At 45.9% G+C, this 19521-nt stretch overlaps 1 protein-coding gene across 2 annotated transcripts; it reads right to left on the reverse strand.

The window, feature by feature from the left end:
• Nucleotides 1-1117: 1117 nt before the first annotated feature.
• On the reverse strand, nucleotides 1118-6637 carry CRIPTO (cripto, EGF-CFC family member). 2 transcript variants are annotated; one of them, XM_025989764.2, is made up of 6 exons: nucleotides 6299-6637; nucleotides 5383-5435; nucleotides 5171-5296; nucleotides 4262-4376; nucleotides 4070-4179; nucleotides 1118-2899 (listed from the first exon to the last, which is right to left on the reverse strand). In XM_025989764.2, exons 1-6 carry the CDS (start codon nucleotides 6376-6378, stop codon nucleotides 2784-2786), a joined length of 600 nt encoding a protein of 199 aa, XP_025845549.2. In that variant the 5' UTR covers nucleotides 6379-6637; the 3' UTR covers nucleotides 1118-2783. The 2 variants fall into 2 exon arrangements, with proteins under 2 accessions (XP_025845549.2, XP_072578551.1); XM_072722450.1 differs by having other exon boundaries at nucleotides 1731-2899; nucleotides 6060-6611.
• Between the last annotated feature and the right edge of the window lie 12884 nt (nucleotides 6638-19521).

Raw genomic sequence — 19521 nt, forward strand, 5'->3', positions numbered from 1 at the left:
TTATACAGCAATTCCACCTGTGAGTGGATACACAAAGGAACTGAAAGCAGGGACTCAAACAGGTTATCTATACACCAATGTTCACAGCACATTATTCACAATCGCTAAAATGGGGGAAACAACCCAAATGTCCGTCAATGGTTGGACGGGTAACACATGTACATACATACCATGGAATATTGTTCCGCCTTAAAATGGAATGAAGTTCTGACACATGCCCCAGCATAGATGAACCTAGGAGACATTGTGCCAAGCAAAATATGCCAGTCACAAAAGGCTATATACTGTATAGGTCCAGTTACAGAAGGTCTCTGGAATTGTCAAATTCATGGACACAAAAAATAGATTTAACACCCAGGGGTGGGGGATGGGGAGTTGCTCTTTATTTTATTTTTTTATTTGTTTTATTTTGTATTTTTAAAAACTATTTTATTTATTTATTCATGAGAGACACACACAGAGAGAGGCAGAGACACAGGGAGAGGGAGAAGCAGGCTCCACGCAGGGAGCCTAATGTGGGACTCGATCCTGGGTCTTCAGGATCATACCCTGGGCCAAAGGCAGTGCTAAACCGCTGAGCCACCCGGGCTGCCCTATTTTATTTTTTTAAAGATTTTATTTGTTTGACATAGAGAGAGAATAAGCAGGGGTATAGAGGGAGAGGGAGAAACAGGCTCCCCGTTGAACAGGGAGTCCAATGCAGGACTCAATCTCAGGACCCTGAGATCATGACCAGAGCCAAAGGCAGACGCTTAACTGACTGAGCCATGCAGGTGCCCCAGGGAGTTAATTTAATGAGTAAACTTTCAATTGGGAAGATGAAAAAGTTCTGGAAGATGGATGGTGGGGATGGTTGCCCAGCAATGTGGACGTACTGAATGCCATGCCATGGAACTTTGTAGTTAAAAATGGTCGAAATGCTAACTTTTATATTATGTGTATTTTACCACAATAAAAAAATGAGTTGATATAAACAAAATTAAGTATAGCTGATGTGACCCGAATCGAGGTGGCATTGGAATGCCCAAGTTTGGAAAACACTGTCCCAGCCTCACCTACAGTGTGGTTACAGGTTATTTGCATGCAAATGAGATGCCTTTTTCAATATTCTGAAGTGTTTTTTTTTTTTAATTTTCATTTCTGGGCAAATAACACTGGTAAAAAAGCAGGTAGAAAGAGAAGAATTGTGACATTTGTTGAGAATTTTTGTACCACTGCTCTATTTTAGTTTATGTGGTTCTAAAACACTGGTGTAGGAAACTAACTCCGGTTCCAGTTCAGACTGGGAAATGGGGGCTCCCCTGCCCCACAAGTGGTTAAACCTGCCTTCCACACCAGGCAGTCCACCCCCATGCCCTGAGCTCTTTGAGGTGCACCTACATCCTGCTGATCTCATTTTACCTTCCAGCCACTGGATAGTGCAGAAAACTTCCATTCCTTTGGAATTTCGCATCTGTAGGGCATTAATTTGGAGAAACAAGAATTGGGGACCAAGTAGTACCTAAATAATGGAAACAAATGTTGTCCTTGACAGCAGAGAACAGGCACCAAAGCCAGAAACAACACTGGGTCTGAGCTCTCGGCTCTCTCAGTTATTTCAGATTCTAGCCTGAGGTAGTCATAGCATCCCATACCCCCTCCCTGTGGAAAACACAAAAGTACAGAGGGGAAAAAACCTACTGCCACAAAGCACTTGTCACAGCACAGCCCAGAAATAACCACAGGTCACATTTCAGTCAATATATTCCCCATTTTTACTGGGCATACTCACATATACACAAAGTAGTTTTAAAGTGGGTTTTACAATACATAGTTTTATCACGTGGTTTACAAGTAAATCTATTGTGAACATTTTCTCTTTTGCAACAGTCAACATACTTGTAAGGTATGGAGAAAACATAACCTATTAAGCTCTCTTGTTGGGGAAATTTAGAGAGATTTTTTTTCCCAAGGAAAACTTTGTTCTCTCTACAATGCATTGAGAAAAAAGCAGTGTCCTTGTCTTCTACAGCTTTCTATGAACGATAGGAACTTGCCTTTCAACTTAGCTTTTTAACTTGCTCCTTGGGCTCATCTAATCATCAACCAAGTAGTTCATTTTATTTTTCCCAATCTCTCTCCCATTTGCTTCCTCTTTTCTACCCTGTCTCCCTGGTATACACATGCACTTCTAATACTTCAACATCTGCTTCCTGCTCTCTTGCCTGCTCTCTTTACAGAGGCTTCCTTTCTTTTCCTTTTAAAGATAAGGTCTTAATTGATTTTGATCAACTCTACTCAAAACTTTAAACTCAGGTCCATATTAGGAGTAACCTTTAATAATTTGAAGATAGAATTCAACTGTTTAAGGAAAATAGTAAGAAACGTGTGGTAGAGATACATGTATTAAGAAACAGATCTTGGTCATAGTGTAGATATGGCTGACTTTTTTAAAAATAGATTTTATTTATTTATTTGAGAGAGAGAGTTGGAGGAGAGGCAGACACCCCACTGAGTAGGGAGCCTAATGTGGGTCTCAATCCCAGGACCCTGAGATCATGACCCAGGCCAAAGGCAGATGCTTAACCGACTGAGCCACCCAGCTGCCCCTATGGCTGACGTTTTTTGGAGGGCAGGGCAGAAGAAAGTAGTTGGTACCTTAAGGTAACATTAGGGACCATGATGAAAATCTATTCACTATTTCAAGGCAATGACCAAATGATCATCTCTAGTTAAGACACTGGAGTGACAGCCTTTACAGGTTATGAAATTTGCATAACAAATATTGCATATGCAAGTGTCCACTAACAGTAACTTTGTAGAGCAAGGCAGATGCCAGCTAGCAAAAAAGTGGTGCCCGAAGACAGTGTTAATTCTGGAGTCCTGGAAACCAGGAAGTGCTCATCCATCACGTGGCCATCTGAAAGGTAGGGACACTGGGTCATTAAAGGACATCCCTCCAGCAGTTTATCCTGCTCATGTGGCATATCTATACCAGCCAAAAAATCAGTTGGGACTCAACATTTGATGAGTACAGTATGCTTATGGGGCCAAGTGTATGGATTATATGGACTTCAGACTCCCCTGGAGAAAAACTTTTTCAGCCAAAGTTGTCGTGGACCTACTGTTAACTTGGATTTTCCCTGGACACGTGCTTTCACACCTGGAAATTCACCCCAGCCGGCAACACCTTTGATGGCAGGGGTGCAGCAGGACTTGGTTAGGTATTGATGAGGAGACAGCCCACTTGGGGTCCCAAGACCCAGGAAGAAAATATGGTCTCTGCCCATGCAGTCTTCCCATTCACACTTAACCAAACACCTATCCTGGGCCTGCCATCCAGGAGGGGAGTGGAAAAGCCACCATCCCTGTCCAGGTCAGGGCTCCCCTCTTATACTCAAGTGAAGCATTTGCTTTCATTTAGTTTCTGCCCTAACCATGCGCAATTTCTAACATCCACAGGGATGTTAGACTCTGAGAGGCCTCTGAACCTGGGTAGGCCCAGAAATCTGATTCAGGGTCGGGGCAGGGCAAGAACCCTCTCCTCTGGGTCCCTGTTCTTCTTGTTACTGTTTTCCTCAAATCAATAAAAATTCACAAGGTAACAAGGTTGAGACCATTCACAGAGGGGTCCACGTGGGCCTCCTTGAGGATCCATGATGAGGTTCCTGAGGCGTGAGGGAGGTGGGTGGAGCCTCTGGTGGAATTTAAGGGCCCAGAGTTGGGAGTCGTCATTCTGGAGCTGGTCTGGGTCTCCCTGCCCAAAGAAAAGGAAAGCCCAACAGCACCCTCTTGGTGTTTATGAGGCCAAGCTTTGTCTTGTTTCTTTCCCTTAGTAGAAGCTCACACACTATAAAATGTCAGATGAACCTGACATAACTCTCCACCTGGAAGGTGACATTTCTGAGGCAGTTAATCTGAGGGACGCTGATGTGACCACCCCATCTGGAGCCCTCAATGCTTTTATAAGCAGCACTTGGGCTGCCAGGACCCAGCAAGCCATGACTCAGAGGAGAGACTCCCCTTAGCCAAGTGGCCACAGGCAACTAACTATAACTTGAAAGGACAGAAGATGGGACTGTCTACTTACCACACCCTGGTAGAAATGTCTGCCGAAAGCAGTGTAGCCGGCCGCGCCAGCATTTACACATGGAACATCTCTTGGGCAGCCAGGTGTCATGGGGCACAGACTCACAGTTCCTGGAAAGAACGGATAAAGTGATGCATATGGTTTTTAACTCCTGCCCCTATTTCTCTCTGCCCACCCCCTTTGATGGCTTACTCTTTCCGAGAATCGTGCTCACAGTTGCGACCATAGAAGGAGGGGGGGCAGGCACAGAAGGATCCCAGCATGCAGGTTCCCCCATTCAGACAGCAAGTTTTGTTTAACTCCTTACCTGGAATATAAGAAGAGGTGGCTGAGGGAGGGCAGGGTGCAGGTGGGTACTGAAAAGCTAAACCCTGGAAGTGAAGGTTAATACAGTGCTAAGGGCTTGGGCTCTCCAGTGCTTAGGGATGTTTAAATCTTGCTTTTTTTTTTTTTTTAAGATTTATTTATTCATGAGAGGCACACAGAGAGAGGCAGAGACATAGGCAGAGGGAGAAGCAGGCTCTCTGCAGGGAGCCTGATATGGGACTCCATCCCAGGATCCCGGGATCACGACCTGGTCGAAGGCAGATGCTCAACTGCAGAGCCACTCAGGTGCCTACACTCTTGCTTTTTAGAGTGGCTTTGCTACCTGAGCCTCTGAGCAGAGAAAGCTTTTTATTTGTTTGTTTGTTTATTTATTTGAAAGAGAGGATGAGCAGAGAGTGGGGAAAGGGAGAAGCAGGCTCACCACCAAGTGGGGTGCCCAATTTGGGCCTTGATCCCAGGACCCTGAGATCCTGACCTGAAGGCAGACGCTTAACCAACTGAGCCACCCAGGCGCCCTCAGAAAGCTTTCTCATGCTCAGGCCAGGGGTGGTTCCCAGAGCCCCCAAGTGCAGGTGAATCAGTAGAAAACCTGCGTGCATCCCAGGGAGGTGAAGTACATGCTGCCGATCTGGCCTCCAGAGCCAAGACCAGTCCAACCATCCACCCAGCTCCAGAATCAGGTTGCCACTTGGGGAAAAGAGCGTCAGAAAGATAGGAAACACAAAGGACCAGGACGGCGATAGCATGCTGTGGACCTAAGGCAGGTGGTCTTACTGTCCTGGATCCCTATGGAGGGCACAAAGTGGGAAGCCCGGTGATGAAATGCAGGCTCCTCCCGGGACCAGACACTGCCATCTCTTAAGGGCGGCTCTTTCCTCGAAAGTTCACGGTGGCCCAACCCTTAATGACAAAAATCAACCAGTGGGTTTTAGGATTTCAGGCCCTGTGAAAATTGCTGCTGATCGAAATAACAAAAGGTCTCTCACCAGCAACTAATTCCAGTTCAAACGCTTTGGAAATGGTCATAATCAAAATCACCCTGGGAAGATGAAATCAGACATCCATTAGCAAAACAAGGCAAATAAAACCTTTTGAGTTAACAGTTAACACCTAGGTCTTCCCATCTCAAGGACAAGACTGGGGAGGAATTATATAGTCCCACCAGGCTTTCTCTTTTCTTCCTTTTCCATGGCTAGTTCATGTAGCAACATCAAGAAAAATGATGAGAATAAAAAACACCTAAAAGCCAGTTCTTTTCTATATGTATCAAGACTTCTGAGGTTCTGTCCTCCTCGACACATAATCTTAAGTCGGCGTACATCTTTTAGTTTGGATTTCACAGAACAGGTATTCTTCTGTACTTAGTTCTTCATGGGAGAATGTTAAAATGATTGCATGACAAAAAAATAAAATAAAATAAATAAAATGATTGCATGACATCCTGTGTAATCAATGAATCACATTTTATAAACTATTTCATTTAAACCAGTCATTGAAGAGATTTTCGGGATAAAACCAATCACCCCCTGTTATTCCTCACGGTTTGGCAAATACCGAATCTATGCCTTTAAACTTCTCAGCAGCAGATTTTTATTTTTATTTATTTATTTATTTTTTAGCAGCAGATTTTTAAATTTGATTGTTAATATTGATCTTTTCTTACCCAAGAGAGGAAAATGCTAGTCATCTCCCAGGCTGCGCCATCCACCCGACCGTAAATGTTAAAAGCCAATGGCAAAGCTGGATGGAACCCCAAGCGTGATGTTCCAGGTCTTTCGGGAGAAACAGCATCGCTGTCGGCAGCCCTTTTAAGGTTTGTGCCAAACGACAGGGAGTAGAACACGATTTCCGGAGCTGGCAGGCTCTGGTAATCAGAAGCTCATAGTCAAGGTGGGTTCCTACCTGCAAGAGAAGCGCTCCATCTTTCTGAGGTCCAGAGCTTCTAACGAGTCAGGGGGAAAGAATGTCAGCATGGCTTGCATTCATGGTCGTTGCTAAAATACCCAAAGGAAAACATGAATTTCATGAAATGAAAAATGGGGGTTTAGCAAGAAGAGTATTTCAGAGAAGGATGCTTTCCCCAGAAGGTCTTAGGAGGAGCAGGAGCAGGGTGTCCCGAGAGACGGGGGGCTCATCACCGAGCTGGGTCCTAAGGAATGCTTTGACCTTAGCCGGGGAGCGAGCCCAGCCAGCTCCTTCCTTCCTCAGCAACCACGAGGGAGGCAGGGAGGGCCGGCAGGTGGGCGCGGAGGCGGAGACCCACGCCCATCACCAGGCACGGCCTCTCCTGGGCTGAGGTCAGGGGCGGCCAGGCCCTGGGACAAAGTGAGATGGAAAAGGCGTGGTCTTGTTAAACTGATTAACTAGCCTTAACGTCTCTATCGTTAGTTGCCGCTTAAAAAAAAAAAAAAAATCAGATTTACTCTTAAAAAAAAAAAAAAAAGGCAACTCAATTGTTCTGTCTAATTGGTGATTCCAGATTGGAGGAGTGGGAGAAAGCAATTGCTTTCACCCAGAAGTCCTCAACACCATGGTCAAGGAGTTTGGTATTTTATGGCTAAGTTCTACTTGAAATTTGCTTTCATCATTGTTTTTTTTCCCCCCAAAATAGGCGTGTAGAGCCCGGTGCTTGGCTGGCCCTGGGTGTCTGTCCTCAGGTGACCGAGTAGAGTGTGTCTCCCCTGGTGGGAGGAACAAGACTAGGGAGCCCTGGGGATGGGGGGAAGTTCAGGGTTGCCGGGGCCCTGGGGGATCCTGACCTCACACTCCCACCCCCGTGAATGAGTGTAAGTAAATTCCAAGAGGCCCGAATTGCATGTGGAGTCTCCCCCTGGCTCCCCATGACACCGGAATTAACCCCCGATTCTGGGTTCTGTGTTACCCCTACATGTGGTTATTTGGTGGTTCCTGGGAGCCCTGGAGGCTGCGGCTGGAGAGGTGTGATCGTGAGCCAGAGTCCACCCTCCTCCCTAACGTCTGTGTGCTCCAGATGATGTAATTCATGCCAAGTCATGAGTACTAAGAAATAACATTTAATTGTAATTTCTCTTTTTTTTTTGAAGATTTTATATATTTATTCATGAGAGACAGGGAGGGTAAGAGGCAGACACATAGGCAGAGGGAGAAGCAGGCTCCCCATGGGGAACCTGATGTGGGGCTTGATCCCAGCACCTCGGGATCATGATCTGAGCCAAAGCCAGACACTCAACCACTGAGCCACCCGGGTGTCCCTTAATTCTAATTTCTAAATTTTTTTTTAATTTTTATTTATTTATGATAGTCACAGAGAGAGAGAGAGAGACAGAGAGAGGCAGAGACACAGGCGGAGGGAGAAGCAGGCTCCATGCACCGGGAGCCCGATGTGGGATTCTATCCCGGGTCTCCAGGATCGCGCCCTGGGCCAAAGGCAGGCGCCAAACCGCTGCGCCACCCAGGGATCCCTTAATTCTAATTTCTAAAGGAAAAGCCTGGTGTTTACTGAATGTTACCGGGCACCCCAGTATGAGGCTTTTCTGGGCTATTTTCACCCATCTCTCTCTCTGTCCATCAAGTTCACGCCGTGGCAGAAGGAATGGGCAGCGTCCGTGTCCCTTGCGTGTGCGCCACCGGCCACAGGTGCTGGGAGGAGCCCTTATTTGCTTCCACGCCTGCATCTTGGAGGGGAATTAGATTTAAAATAATTTTTACTGGGGAGTAGGGCCCATCAGAGCAATGGTGGGGTGCAGCCCAGGTACTATAGCAGCAGCCAGCCTTCTGAGCTCCAGCTCCTTGTGTGGCCTTTTGACTTGCTAAATGCTTCAAATGGCATGCTGAGTTTCGTGGAGACTGGGGAGCTTAGCTAGAAGCTTTGGAAGCTGGATGTGGGGTGGGGGAGGGCGATGTATAGGAGAAGGCTAACCACCCAACCCCAGGAACTGCAAAGAAGCAGAGTATAAAGAAAGCACAGTTCAGGCATGCCTCCTGTTATCCTGCTTTTTTCCCCTTGTGCTCCGCAGACACTGCCTTTTTTTTTTTTTTTTTTTTAAGTACAAATTGAAGGTTTGTGGCAATCCCACGTTGGCCAGTGGTTCCCCTGTCTTTTCCCTCTCCTCTGACCCCCCTGTTCCCAAGAGACAATGATGTTGAAATTAGGCCAATTAATAACCCTAGGGCGGCCTCTAAGTTCAAGAGTCCCATGAAAAGCTGGAAATGATGAGGTTGAGGAGAGCATGCCCAAAGCTGAGACAGGCTGGAGGCGAAGCCTACCGTGCCACACAGTTAGCCAAGTGGTGAGTGCAAAGACAGTCTTGAGGGAAATGGCAAGTGGGACTCCAGGGGGCACAAAATGATAAGAAAGCCAAACAGGCTTATTGCTGAGCGGGAGAAAGCTTTTCCAGCAAATTCCTAACACTGGAATTGTGTGGTTGAAGGATGGACACTCCCAAATAATTTTCTCTTTTCTTTCTTTTCTTTTTTTCTTTTCTTTTTTTTCTTCTTCTTCTTTCTTTTAGTGGAGTTCAATTTGCCAACATATAGCATAATACCCAATGCTCATCCTACCAAGTGCCCCCCTCAGTGCTCACCACCCAGTCACCCCCACCCCCCGCCCGCCTCCCCTTCCCCCACCCCTAGTTCGTTTCCCAGAGTTAGGTGTCTCTCACGTTCTGTCTCCCTCTCTGATATTTCCCACTCATTTTCTCTTCTTTTTTTTTTTTTTCATTTTCTCTTCTTTCCCCTTTATTCCCTTTCACTATTTTTTATATTCCCCAAATGAATGAGACCATATAATGTTTGTCCTTCTCCGATGACTTATTTCACTCAGCATAATACCCTTCGAAGCAAATGGTGGGTATTCCTCCATTCCTCCATTCTAATGGCTGAGGAATATTCCATTGTATCCAGATCATTTTCCAAGTAGGCTGCACCAGTCTCTAAGCGCCCCCTACTTCGGTTCCCTCCACCACCACATCCCTTTCCTAACAAGCTGGCTGCAAAAAGCATCATAATTTTTTTTTTTTTTTTTACTAATTCTGTATATGAGGATAGTATCTCATTATTTGGATTTACATTGTTTTTCTGGCTGTTTTGGATGTTGTCTTCCTTTCTCTGTGAGCTGGCAGGTAGTTCTTTGAGGGAACTTGAACTGGCTTCTTGGCCATCTGCTCTGGGAAGCCTTCCGGCCACTTCCCCAGCTTCTGGTTAGCCCAGAGCCCCGTCCCGCACCCGCTCTGGGAGTTCACCTTATCTTATCAACACTGTATTGTAAACTGCTTGTTTTCCTGTCTTTCACCGACCCTTCCCCCCTGCGCCTTCTCCCCCAGACTAGGAGGTCCAGAAACCTGGTCTACCAGAATTCCAGCTTCCCCAGCCTCCTGGGCAGCGTCTGTCTGTGCTAATCTTATTCCACCTGCCCCATCCCTGGCTGACGGAAATGTTGTCTTAGCCTCTGTTTCTTAAATGGGGGGTGGGGGGAGAGGTGGGGAGAGGGCAAGGTCTTTGAGAGGCACCACGGGAAACCAGCCTGCTTTCCAGAGCTGAGAAATAGAACAAAGAATGCCCCTTCCCCCCCAACAACCAAGGAAAGAAGAAGAAATCCCAAGTGCTCCAGACCTCGCTGATGCTGGGCAACTTATTCTGGAGAGTTCGCCTTATAGAAGAGAAGATAATCTTGATGCACTCACTGGAAAAGTCTGATTGATTGAGACTTTTGGACATGGCTATGGGTTAGAATTCTTTCCCCCCCAAAACTATTCTTCTAATCCAAGTCAACAAATATTTACTGACTGGCTACTCTGTGCTGAACACAGTGGGGGAGACAGAGATCTCCAAGATTGGGCTCCTGCTCCCTAACCACCCTCCACCCCCTGCCCCCTGCCGTGAGACAAGCCCAGAAATGTATGCCAAGTGCCATTTTACTTTATCAAAAAACTGCTGATGGGGTGGGAGCAGTCACTTCCTGAGGCCCCACTGACCACGTCATGGCTCCAGCAGAGAGCTGGTTTCACAAGACCTGGAGAATCTCATTTAAAAGTCCTTCTTAAGTGGATTTTGTACGTGATTGCATCCGGGCATTCTTCACAGCTCTTAATGGTTTTGAAATGGATTAAGCTCAACTGGGAGTCCGAGGCTGAAATGCAAATCCCAAGTAATATCAGAAATCAATTAGAGTGAGGCTTCCTGAATGCAAAGGGCCCCGGGGCACTTTGAAGTGCGCCCCACTCTGGAGACAGCCGAGCCTGGCTGCACTTCGGACCCATGGCCACTGTGATAATAGAGGATGTTGTGTTAACCCAGTGAGTGAATGCAAACACTTTTGAACTATTTTTTGAAGTATATCATACACTTATAAAAATGTACAAATACAAGGGTTGTAGGTTAATAAATTATTCCAAAGTACCACGTCACCACTATCCAGGTCAAGAATAAGAATATTACTAGAGCGCCCGAAGTCCACCTCCACTCCTCCAAAGCTAACTGCTTTTCTCATTTCTAATCCCGAAGATTGGTTTCTCCATGGTTTGGAACTTTATATAATGCTAAGTGTGTGTGTATGTCTGCTTCTTTCTGTTCAACGTTATGCTGGTGAGAGCCATCCATGTTGTTTGTAGAAGTTTGCTTTTTATTCATTGCTATGTGCTGTCCCTTGCATTGAATCTACACAAAGACTCAACACCACCTTATTGAAAAGATCATTCTTACATTACTGCTCTACAACGCCATTTCATCAGGAATCATTTGCTCATGTGTTGTGAGGGGTTTTGTTTTTGTTTTTAATGTCTCATGCTGTTGCCTCATTCTGTATGGGCTAGCCTCTGGTCCTTCTTGTAGGACACACACACACACACACACACACACAAACACATTATTATTATTATTTTTAAAGATTTTATTTATTTACTCATGAGAGACACAGAGAGAGAAAGAGGCAGAGACACAGGTAGGGGGAGAAGTAGGCTCCATGCAGGGAGCCCGACGTGGGATTCTATCCCGGGTCTCCAGGATCAGGCCCTGGGCTGAAGGCAGCGCTAAACCGCTGAGCCACCTGGGTGGCCCCACAAATACATTATTTACCAATAACGTTATTCTACACGTTAGACGATCCAAAAGACTCTAGAGATAAACTCTGGGACTTGAGAGGTGTTCTGAGCTTAATTGGGTTGTCCCAAAATTTATGTGTTGAAGTCCTAACCCCTAGAGCCTCAGAAATGACTGTTGGAGATAGGGCCTTTGATGAGGTAGTTAATGAGCTCATGTGGATGGGCCCTAATTGAAGATAATGGATGTCCTTAAAAGCAGAGGAGATTAGGACAGAGATGTGTGCATGCTACAGAGGGAAGACTGTGTGAGGACCCAGGGAGAAGATACCCACCTGGAAGCCAAGAAGAGAGGCCTCAGAAAATCAAACCTGCTGACCCCTTGATCTTGGATTTCAAGTCTCCAGACAGAGAGAAAAGAAACATCTATTGTTTAAGACACTAGGTCTAGGGCAGCCCGGCATGGAGCCTGCTTCTCCCTCTGCCTGTGTCTCTGCCTCTCTCTCCTTCTGTGTCTCTCATGAATAAATAAATAAAATCTTTAAAAAAATAAAAGACAGTAGGTCTGGGGTATTTGCTATGGCAGCCCTGGCACACTTACATAAGAAGTCAGTTTCACAAGGGTATTGGATACAAGGTCAACAATGAGAAGTCTGCCACTTGGAAGAGGGCCTTCATTCAACCATGCTGGCAACTTGATCTTGGACTTGCCCTCTTCCAGAGCTGTGGGAAATAAATTTCTGTTGTTTATAAGCCACCCCATCTACAGTACTTTATTATTGCAGCCCAAATGGATGGAGACAGTACCTGAACAGACACATTGATGACAAATCTGACAGTAAAAGACCACAAGGGCAATTAATCAGAAAGACAGCACAGGACCCTGAGCAGACTAGCTCATCCAGAACTGGATCCTTTGGACTAGAGCAAGGCTACAGTAAATTCAAGATTTTAATAATAGGGGGAAAAATACATCTTTTTCCATCTCGATTTCTGAGTATGTGTTTACCTTTCTCCTTATCTACTCATGAAAACCATCAGGTCTGAAATCCATTGTCTTATTTCATCTCCAGATAAACTACTCGGGTTTTCCGGAGTGGATTTTCTTCAGAGCTCTACACAGGCTCTGGTGTAGTTTGATTAAGATTCATCACTGACACGGACGTTGTTTATGAAGTATTATTTATGGGTGCTGTTTGTATTCATGTTCCAGGCCACACTGATGCCAACACCCAAGGACATCCTTCTTGGAGTTTCTCAACAGATATGTTGAAGGCTGGCGGAAGGGAGAAGGTGAGTGCATACTCCTGGGCACATTGAATCTGCTTTAAAGGGATTACTAAGCCTCAGCCTCCTCATCCTGCATTATCCTCCTAAAATGGGAATATGAACACCTGCCCCACAGAGATGCTCTACTATGGGCTTCTTATATTTTATAAGATATCTTATATCTTATCTTTATTAGATAAATACCTACTAAATCTGGCACATTGAGGCATTTGACAAATGTCACTGTCTTTCTATATATCTCTCTCCCTCCTGAGGCAGGTCAACCAACACTCAGACATTCGTTCATTGGTTACTCCTACCATGTGCCAGGTAACAGGCTAGGTGGATTGATTTAAGAAGACATTAGGGCTCGAAGCCAACAACCAAGAAGGAATTACTGAGATGTCTTTGGTGCAAAAGGTGGTTTTATTAAATCCCAGGGACAGGACCTGTGGGCAGAAAGAGCTGCACTGGGGTCATGAGAAGTGGCCCATTATATACTTTCAAGTTGGGAGGCGGGTAGGGATGGTGTAAGTCTCGAAGGAATTTTGGAAGTAAAGTTCCTAGGACTTTGAGGGCGCTAGCTGTTGTTGGGAAAAGGTAACTTATTACCGTCTAATAACACCCTAGTCATGAGACTCTTCAGATGTATGTATATTGGTGAGCCATATGCTTGGGGGATGATTGCCAACACGTATCTTGGGGTGGGGGGTTAGAGATAAATGAAATTTCTAAAAGAATTTTTTAAAGGACTTTATTTATTAATGAGACACACACACACACACACACACACACACACACACACACACAGATAGAAAGAGAGAGAGGCAGAGACTCAGGCAGAGGGAGAAGCAGGCTCCATGCAGGGAGTTCGATGTAGGACTCAATCCCAGGTCTCCAGGATCATGCCCTGAGCCGAAGGCAGACTCTTAACCGCTGAGCCACTCAGGCATCCGATCTAAAGGAATTTTTAAAAAGATTTTATTTATTTATTCATGAGAGACACAGAGAAAGACAGAGAGGCAGAGGCACAGGCAGAGGGAGAAGCAGGCTCCATGCAGGGAGCCTGATGTGGGACTTGATCCTGGGATTCTAGGATCACACCCTGGGCTAAAGGTGGCGCTAAACCGCTGAGCCACCCAGGCTGCCCTAAAGGAATTTTTATATGTTAAAGTAGACATACAGGATCCTGGGGATTAGGTTAAGATTACGGTTTACCCTTAGTAAGGTATCAATATCGAGGTAGTTGAGTCCCTAGATGAAATTCACTCTGCCTGTTTCAAGGACTTGTCAATGGGTTGTAGGTAGTAAGGAAATTTAATAATGTTTCTTCTGCCTTGTTTTCCTACATCAGGATGACTGCCAAGATTTATAGGAACAGTCAAGGGTCAGCCCCCGTGGTGCAGCGGTTTAGCACCACCTGCAGCCTGGGGTGTGATCCTGGAGACCCGAGATCGAGTCCCACATCAGGCTCCCTGCATGGAGCCTGCTTCTCCCTCTGCCTCTCTCTCTCTGTGTGTCTATGAATAAATAAATAAAATCTTAAAAAAAAATAAAATAAATAAAGGAACAGTCAGTGCATTTCATCAGTGTTAGCAGGTCTGTGCTGCTGATGCTGCGGTGACAAAAGGAGTAAGGGGTCACTTTTTCGGAGACGGAGGAGTCAGAGACAGGGACAGGTACTTGCAGAGTTAAGGCACAAAAGGATGGCTGGGTCCAGCTGAAGGAGGGAACAGGATGGGGTGTGGTTGAGCTGGAGAGGTGTGATGGGGGAGGCAGTGGTGACGCCAGTGGCCTGTGAGACCTACAGGCCTGCAGGGGGGCAGGTCCTAGAGAAGCACTATTAAGAATCCAGCAGGAGAATGCCTTGAGCAGGTCTGAGGGTTTGGGCAGATCTCTGGCATCAGAGTGACATAATGCTGGCACAGAAGCTGGGAGTGACTGTTGCATTTGTTGAAGATAGAGCAGCCAGGAAACACGCAGTCCTTGAGTGATGTTCAGCCGTGGGGCTGGAGAAGTGGGTGGCGATGCGGCAGAGGGTGGGCTGGGGGGACCTGCAGGCTCTAAGGGGGACAGGGGGTGCAGGAGCGAGTAGTGACCCGCTTTGAGCACACTGTGCAGTTTCTAGTTTCCTAAGGGCTTAGAAAAAAAGAGATCCATGTATAAAGTAAGCATAGCCAGGCTTCTGGACCCAGCACTGTATCTCAGGAAGGTCAAGGGTGAGAACAGAGAATCCTTGGACCTCATAGCCTCGTCAGTGAAACGCATGGAGTAATGCGTCTCTGTTGGTGTTGTGGCCAGCGTGAGATGAGATAACAGAAAATGATGAGTGTCGTTTCTGCTAGTTAAGGACAGTGGTACATTTTATCTCCTGTTTTGTTTCTGGGATTTTCCAAGGTTGGATATGTCATAAATCACCTAGCGCTGTGCCTGGCTTATTGTGTGGCCCCCAAAAGTGTGAGCAATGATTCGTGGGGTGTGTGTGTGTGTGTTGGTTTTTTGCTTTGTTTTGTTGTGTTTTGACTTTGTGTGTGTTTCATTTTAATCTTAAGGATAGTACCGAAATTAAAAAAAAAAGAAAGAAAAAGAAAAAGAAAAGGGCAGCCCTGAAGCCTCCGCGGTTTAGCACCGCCTTCAGCCCAGGACGTGATCCTGGAGACCTGGGATCGAGTCCCACGTGGGGCTCCCAGCATGGAGCCTGCTTCTCCCTCTGCCTGTGTCTCTGCCTCTCTCTCTCTCTCTCTCTCTCTGTGTCTGTCATAAATAAATAAATAAAATCTTTAAAAAAATTAAAGAAAAATAGCCCCATCTCCAATTGTACCAGCACATACGAAGAGCTGCCAATGGGAGTTTTAAGATTGGTATTCTTGATAATTACAGTTTGGCTGAGTGGGAATGACCAAAGCATCCCTGGCTTTCCTAGTAGAGCCGAGTCATCCACAAAGTTGTCCTCCAGGGGGCGCTGGCCAGCATCCTGTCCGCACTGCCACAGGGGACCACAGGGATGTGTTGTCCGCCTCCAGGGTACAGATGACTCTGCTCACAGTGGCAGACCTGGCACAGATCTGCGTTCTGGCCTCTTTCAGTTGAATAACTATATTTGGGAAGAGGTTTGGCCTCCCCCCAGAGAAAAACTAACTACATGAAAGTCTTTGAGAAGGTGCCACGTTCTGATCCCGGGGTCTTAGCCCTCTCTGTGGGCATCCTGGTGGTGAGGGGAGCAGCCCTCAGGATTGTCCACTGGGGTCACCCAAGTCTAGGCTTCGTTCCTCGGGGAGCGCAGCCCAACGGAAAAGCCATGCCAGTCTCATGTGTGAGTTTCAATTTTCTGGCTAGTGGCATTAGCAAGGTACAGAGAATTGGGTAAAATTAACTGTCATAATATATTTTAATTTAACCCAATGTATTCCAAACAGTATCATTTGATCATGTAGTTAGTGTAAGTTACTGCAATATGGGGGCGGAGGAGCCCTCCCCAGCCCAGGCTGTGCTGGGGCCTTTTAGTGACACCCATGAAGTGGTAAGGCAGGGGCCCTCACCACATACTCAGTTTTCAGTGGGAGGCATTTGGTCACGGTCACTGCAGTAGGATGAATCGGTTTATAACATTTTGGGTTTTTCACTCTTCTATCATTATGTCACGAAATGGGGACAACAGGCGTGTGACACCAGGGATTTACTTGGAAGAAGTCTTTGCAGTGCATGTGACTCAGTGTTCCCACAGGCATCCTAGGCTCAGAATGGCTGTGAGGAGAGCACTTGGTCTCCCTGTGGACGGCTGCACGTGCTTGTGCGGGGGACCCCCCCTTGGATAATGAGGCAGACATGTGGGCCTCCCCGTGGAGACACTGAAGCTGCGGTCTACAATTGGTGAGAGGCTCTAAGGTCATTGGGAGCTAAAGTGCATAAAAAAGCATCCAGCTTTGGGCAAGCAGCTGGGGTCGGTAATATATATATATATATATATATATATATATATATTTTATTTTATTTTATTTTTAAAAAAATATTTATTTATTTATTTATCATAGACAGAGAGAGAGAGAGGCAGAGACACAGGAGGAGGGAGAAGCCGGCTCCATGCCGGGAGCCCGACATGGGACTCGATCCCGGGACTCCAGGACCACGCCCTGGGCCAAAGGCAGGCGCCAAACCGCTGAGCCACCCAGGGATCCCCATATATATATATATATATTTTAAAGATTTTACTTATTTGAAAGATAGAGCACGAGTAGGAGGGAGGGGCAGAAGGAGAGGGAGAAACAGGCTCCCCCCTGAGCAGGAAGGTCCACCCTGGGCTTGATGTGGGGCTCAATCCCAGGACCCCAGGATCATGACCTAAGCCCACAACAGGTGCTTAATGGACTGACCCACCCAGGCGCCCCATGGGGTTGGTGATATTAAGATTTTGTAAGGGTTGAGACCTTAAAGGGGCCCTGGATGGTGAGGTGAAGACCACAGGGCACAGTCCTACCTGCTGCCCCTTGGGCGCCCGGACACTAAGTTCTTTATTTCCTTCTTTCTTCTTAAGATTTTATTTTTAAGTAATCTCTACACCCAAGGCAGGGCTCAAACTTACAACCGGGAAATCAAGAGTCACACGTTGTACTGACCCAGCCAGTCAGCCAGACACCCCTGGAATTTCTTCCCTGATACAGCCAAGAGATGGAGCATCTGCACACAGTGAGTTTAACACAATAAAAACAATTCCTTGTATTAATAAAAGTACATTATGTATTTTAAAGTACTTCCTGATTCATTTCCCTGCCTGTCAATCAGAAGCGACTGTACTGAACATGCTGAATTATGGATCACTGGACCTCACCGCAGACTTGAGTCAGGACCTCCTGGGGGGAGAGGGGTCCACGCAGGCCACGCCCCCACACAAGCAGGCCACGCCCACAAGGTCACACCCACACAGACGCAGGCCACGCCCACAGCGGGCCAGTCCTGGGTGCCCCTGCCCCCAGACTGTGCTAATTCCAGGGCCTTAGGGCTCCTTGTGCTCTGGTGCTCCCCGGACCAGCAGCTTCCCTGTCACCTAGAGCTTATTAGGGAGACCGACTATGGGTCCCTCTGTGGCCTCCTGCGTCAGACTTTGCAGTTTCGTAAGATCCTAGGTGGTTACGGTGGAGGGTTGCCAGATAAAATACAGGACACCCAGGAATATTTAAACTTCAGATAAACCACAAATAATTTTTAAGTATGACTCATGCAATATTGGAAACATTCTTTTATTAAAAAATTACTTGTGGTTTATCTGAAATTCAAATGTAACTGAAAGAATTTTTATTTGCTAAATTTCTCAGTCTTGTTTGGGTGCACATTGTAGGCTCAGGAGCCTGGGCTGAACAATGGCCTGCTTCTCTAACCCTGGCATCGTAAAGGAAGCCCATGGTATTTGAATGTATTTGTGGGGGAAAATATTTTTCAACTTTAATACGATTGAGCTTTTGAATAGCTAGCCCTCTTATAAATTGAAAAAGTATTTAAGCAGCATTTGACCTGAAACTACCTTTTCAATTTATATTCTTTGGTTCAGAACACCATAAACAAAACAAAACAAAAACCAAATGCGACAATTACTGACTAGGAAAGTTACATTATTTATCAAAAGAGAAAAATACTATTCAAATTCTAAGTAATAAAAAGCACATCTAACACTTTAAAGGTCTGATTTAATATTGTTCCAGAGCTTTATTTTAGTTCCATCAATCTGGTATGTAATTTAAAATGATAATTTATTGTGGCGCCTGGGTGGCTCAGTCCATTAAGCGTCTGCCCTCAGCTCAGGTCATGATCCCGGGGTCCTTGATGGAGCCCCGCATGGAGCCCCACATCTGCCCCCTGCGCTGTGAGGGGCCTGCTTCTCCCTCTCCATCTGCCTGCCACTCCCCTTGCTTGTGCTCTCTCTCTGTCATATAAATAAATAAACCTTTTTAAAAAAAGTAAAACAGTAATTAAAAAAATTTTTTTTACCTATTGAAATAAAAAACTTTATTAACAAAATTTTAACTCTAATATAGGTAACATGCGATGTTATGTTAGTTTCAGGTGTACGATACAGTGATTCAGCACTTCTACACATTACCCAGGCTCATCCCAGGCAAGTGTGCTCCTTAATCCCCATCAATTATTTCACCCCTTCCCCATTTTCCCTTGATAACCAGCAGTTTATTCTCTGTAGGTAAGAGTCTTGGTTTGTCTCTCTCTTTTTTCCTTTGCTTGTTTGTCTTATTTCTTAAATTCCACATATGAGTGAAATCATATAGTATTTGGCTGACTTATTTTCCTTAGCTCCAACCATGTCATTGCAAATGACAAGATTTCAGCCTTTTTTTATGGCTGGATAAAATGGACCCTTGGCCCGCTTCCACATCTTGGCTATTGTAAATAATGCTGCTATGAACATAGGGATGCACATTACCCTTCAAATCGGTGGTTTTGTCTTTTTTGGTAAATACCCAGTAGTGTGATTACTGGACTGTAGGGTAGTCCTATTTTTAACTTTCTGAGGAAACTCCATACTGTTTTCCAGAGTGGCTGCACCATTTTGCACTCCCATCAACAGTGCACAAGGGTTCCTTTTTCTTCTCATTCTCGCCAGTGGTTGTTATTTCTTTGTGTTTTTGATTTTAGCCATTCTTTTTTTTTTTAATATTTTATTTATTTATTCATGAGAGACACAGAGAGAAAGAGAGAGAGAGACAGGCAGAGGGAGAAGCAGGCTCCATGCAGGGAGCCCATCGTGGGATTCGATCCAGGGACTCCAGGATCGGGCCCTGGGCCGAAGGCAGGCGCTAAACCGCTGAGCCACCTAGGGATCCCGATTTTAACCATTCT

This window comes from Vulpes vulpes, chromosome 9 (genome assembly GCF_048418805.1).
Source record: "Vulpes vulpes isolate BD-2025 chromosome 9, VulVul3, whole genome shotgun sequence".
Taxonomy (NCBI): Eukaryota; Metazoa; Chordata; class Mammalia; order Carnivora; family Canidae; genus Vulpes; species Vulpes vulpes.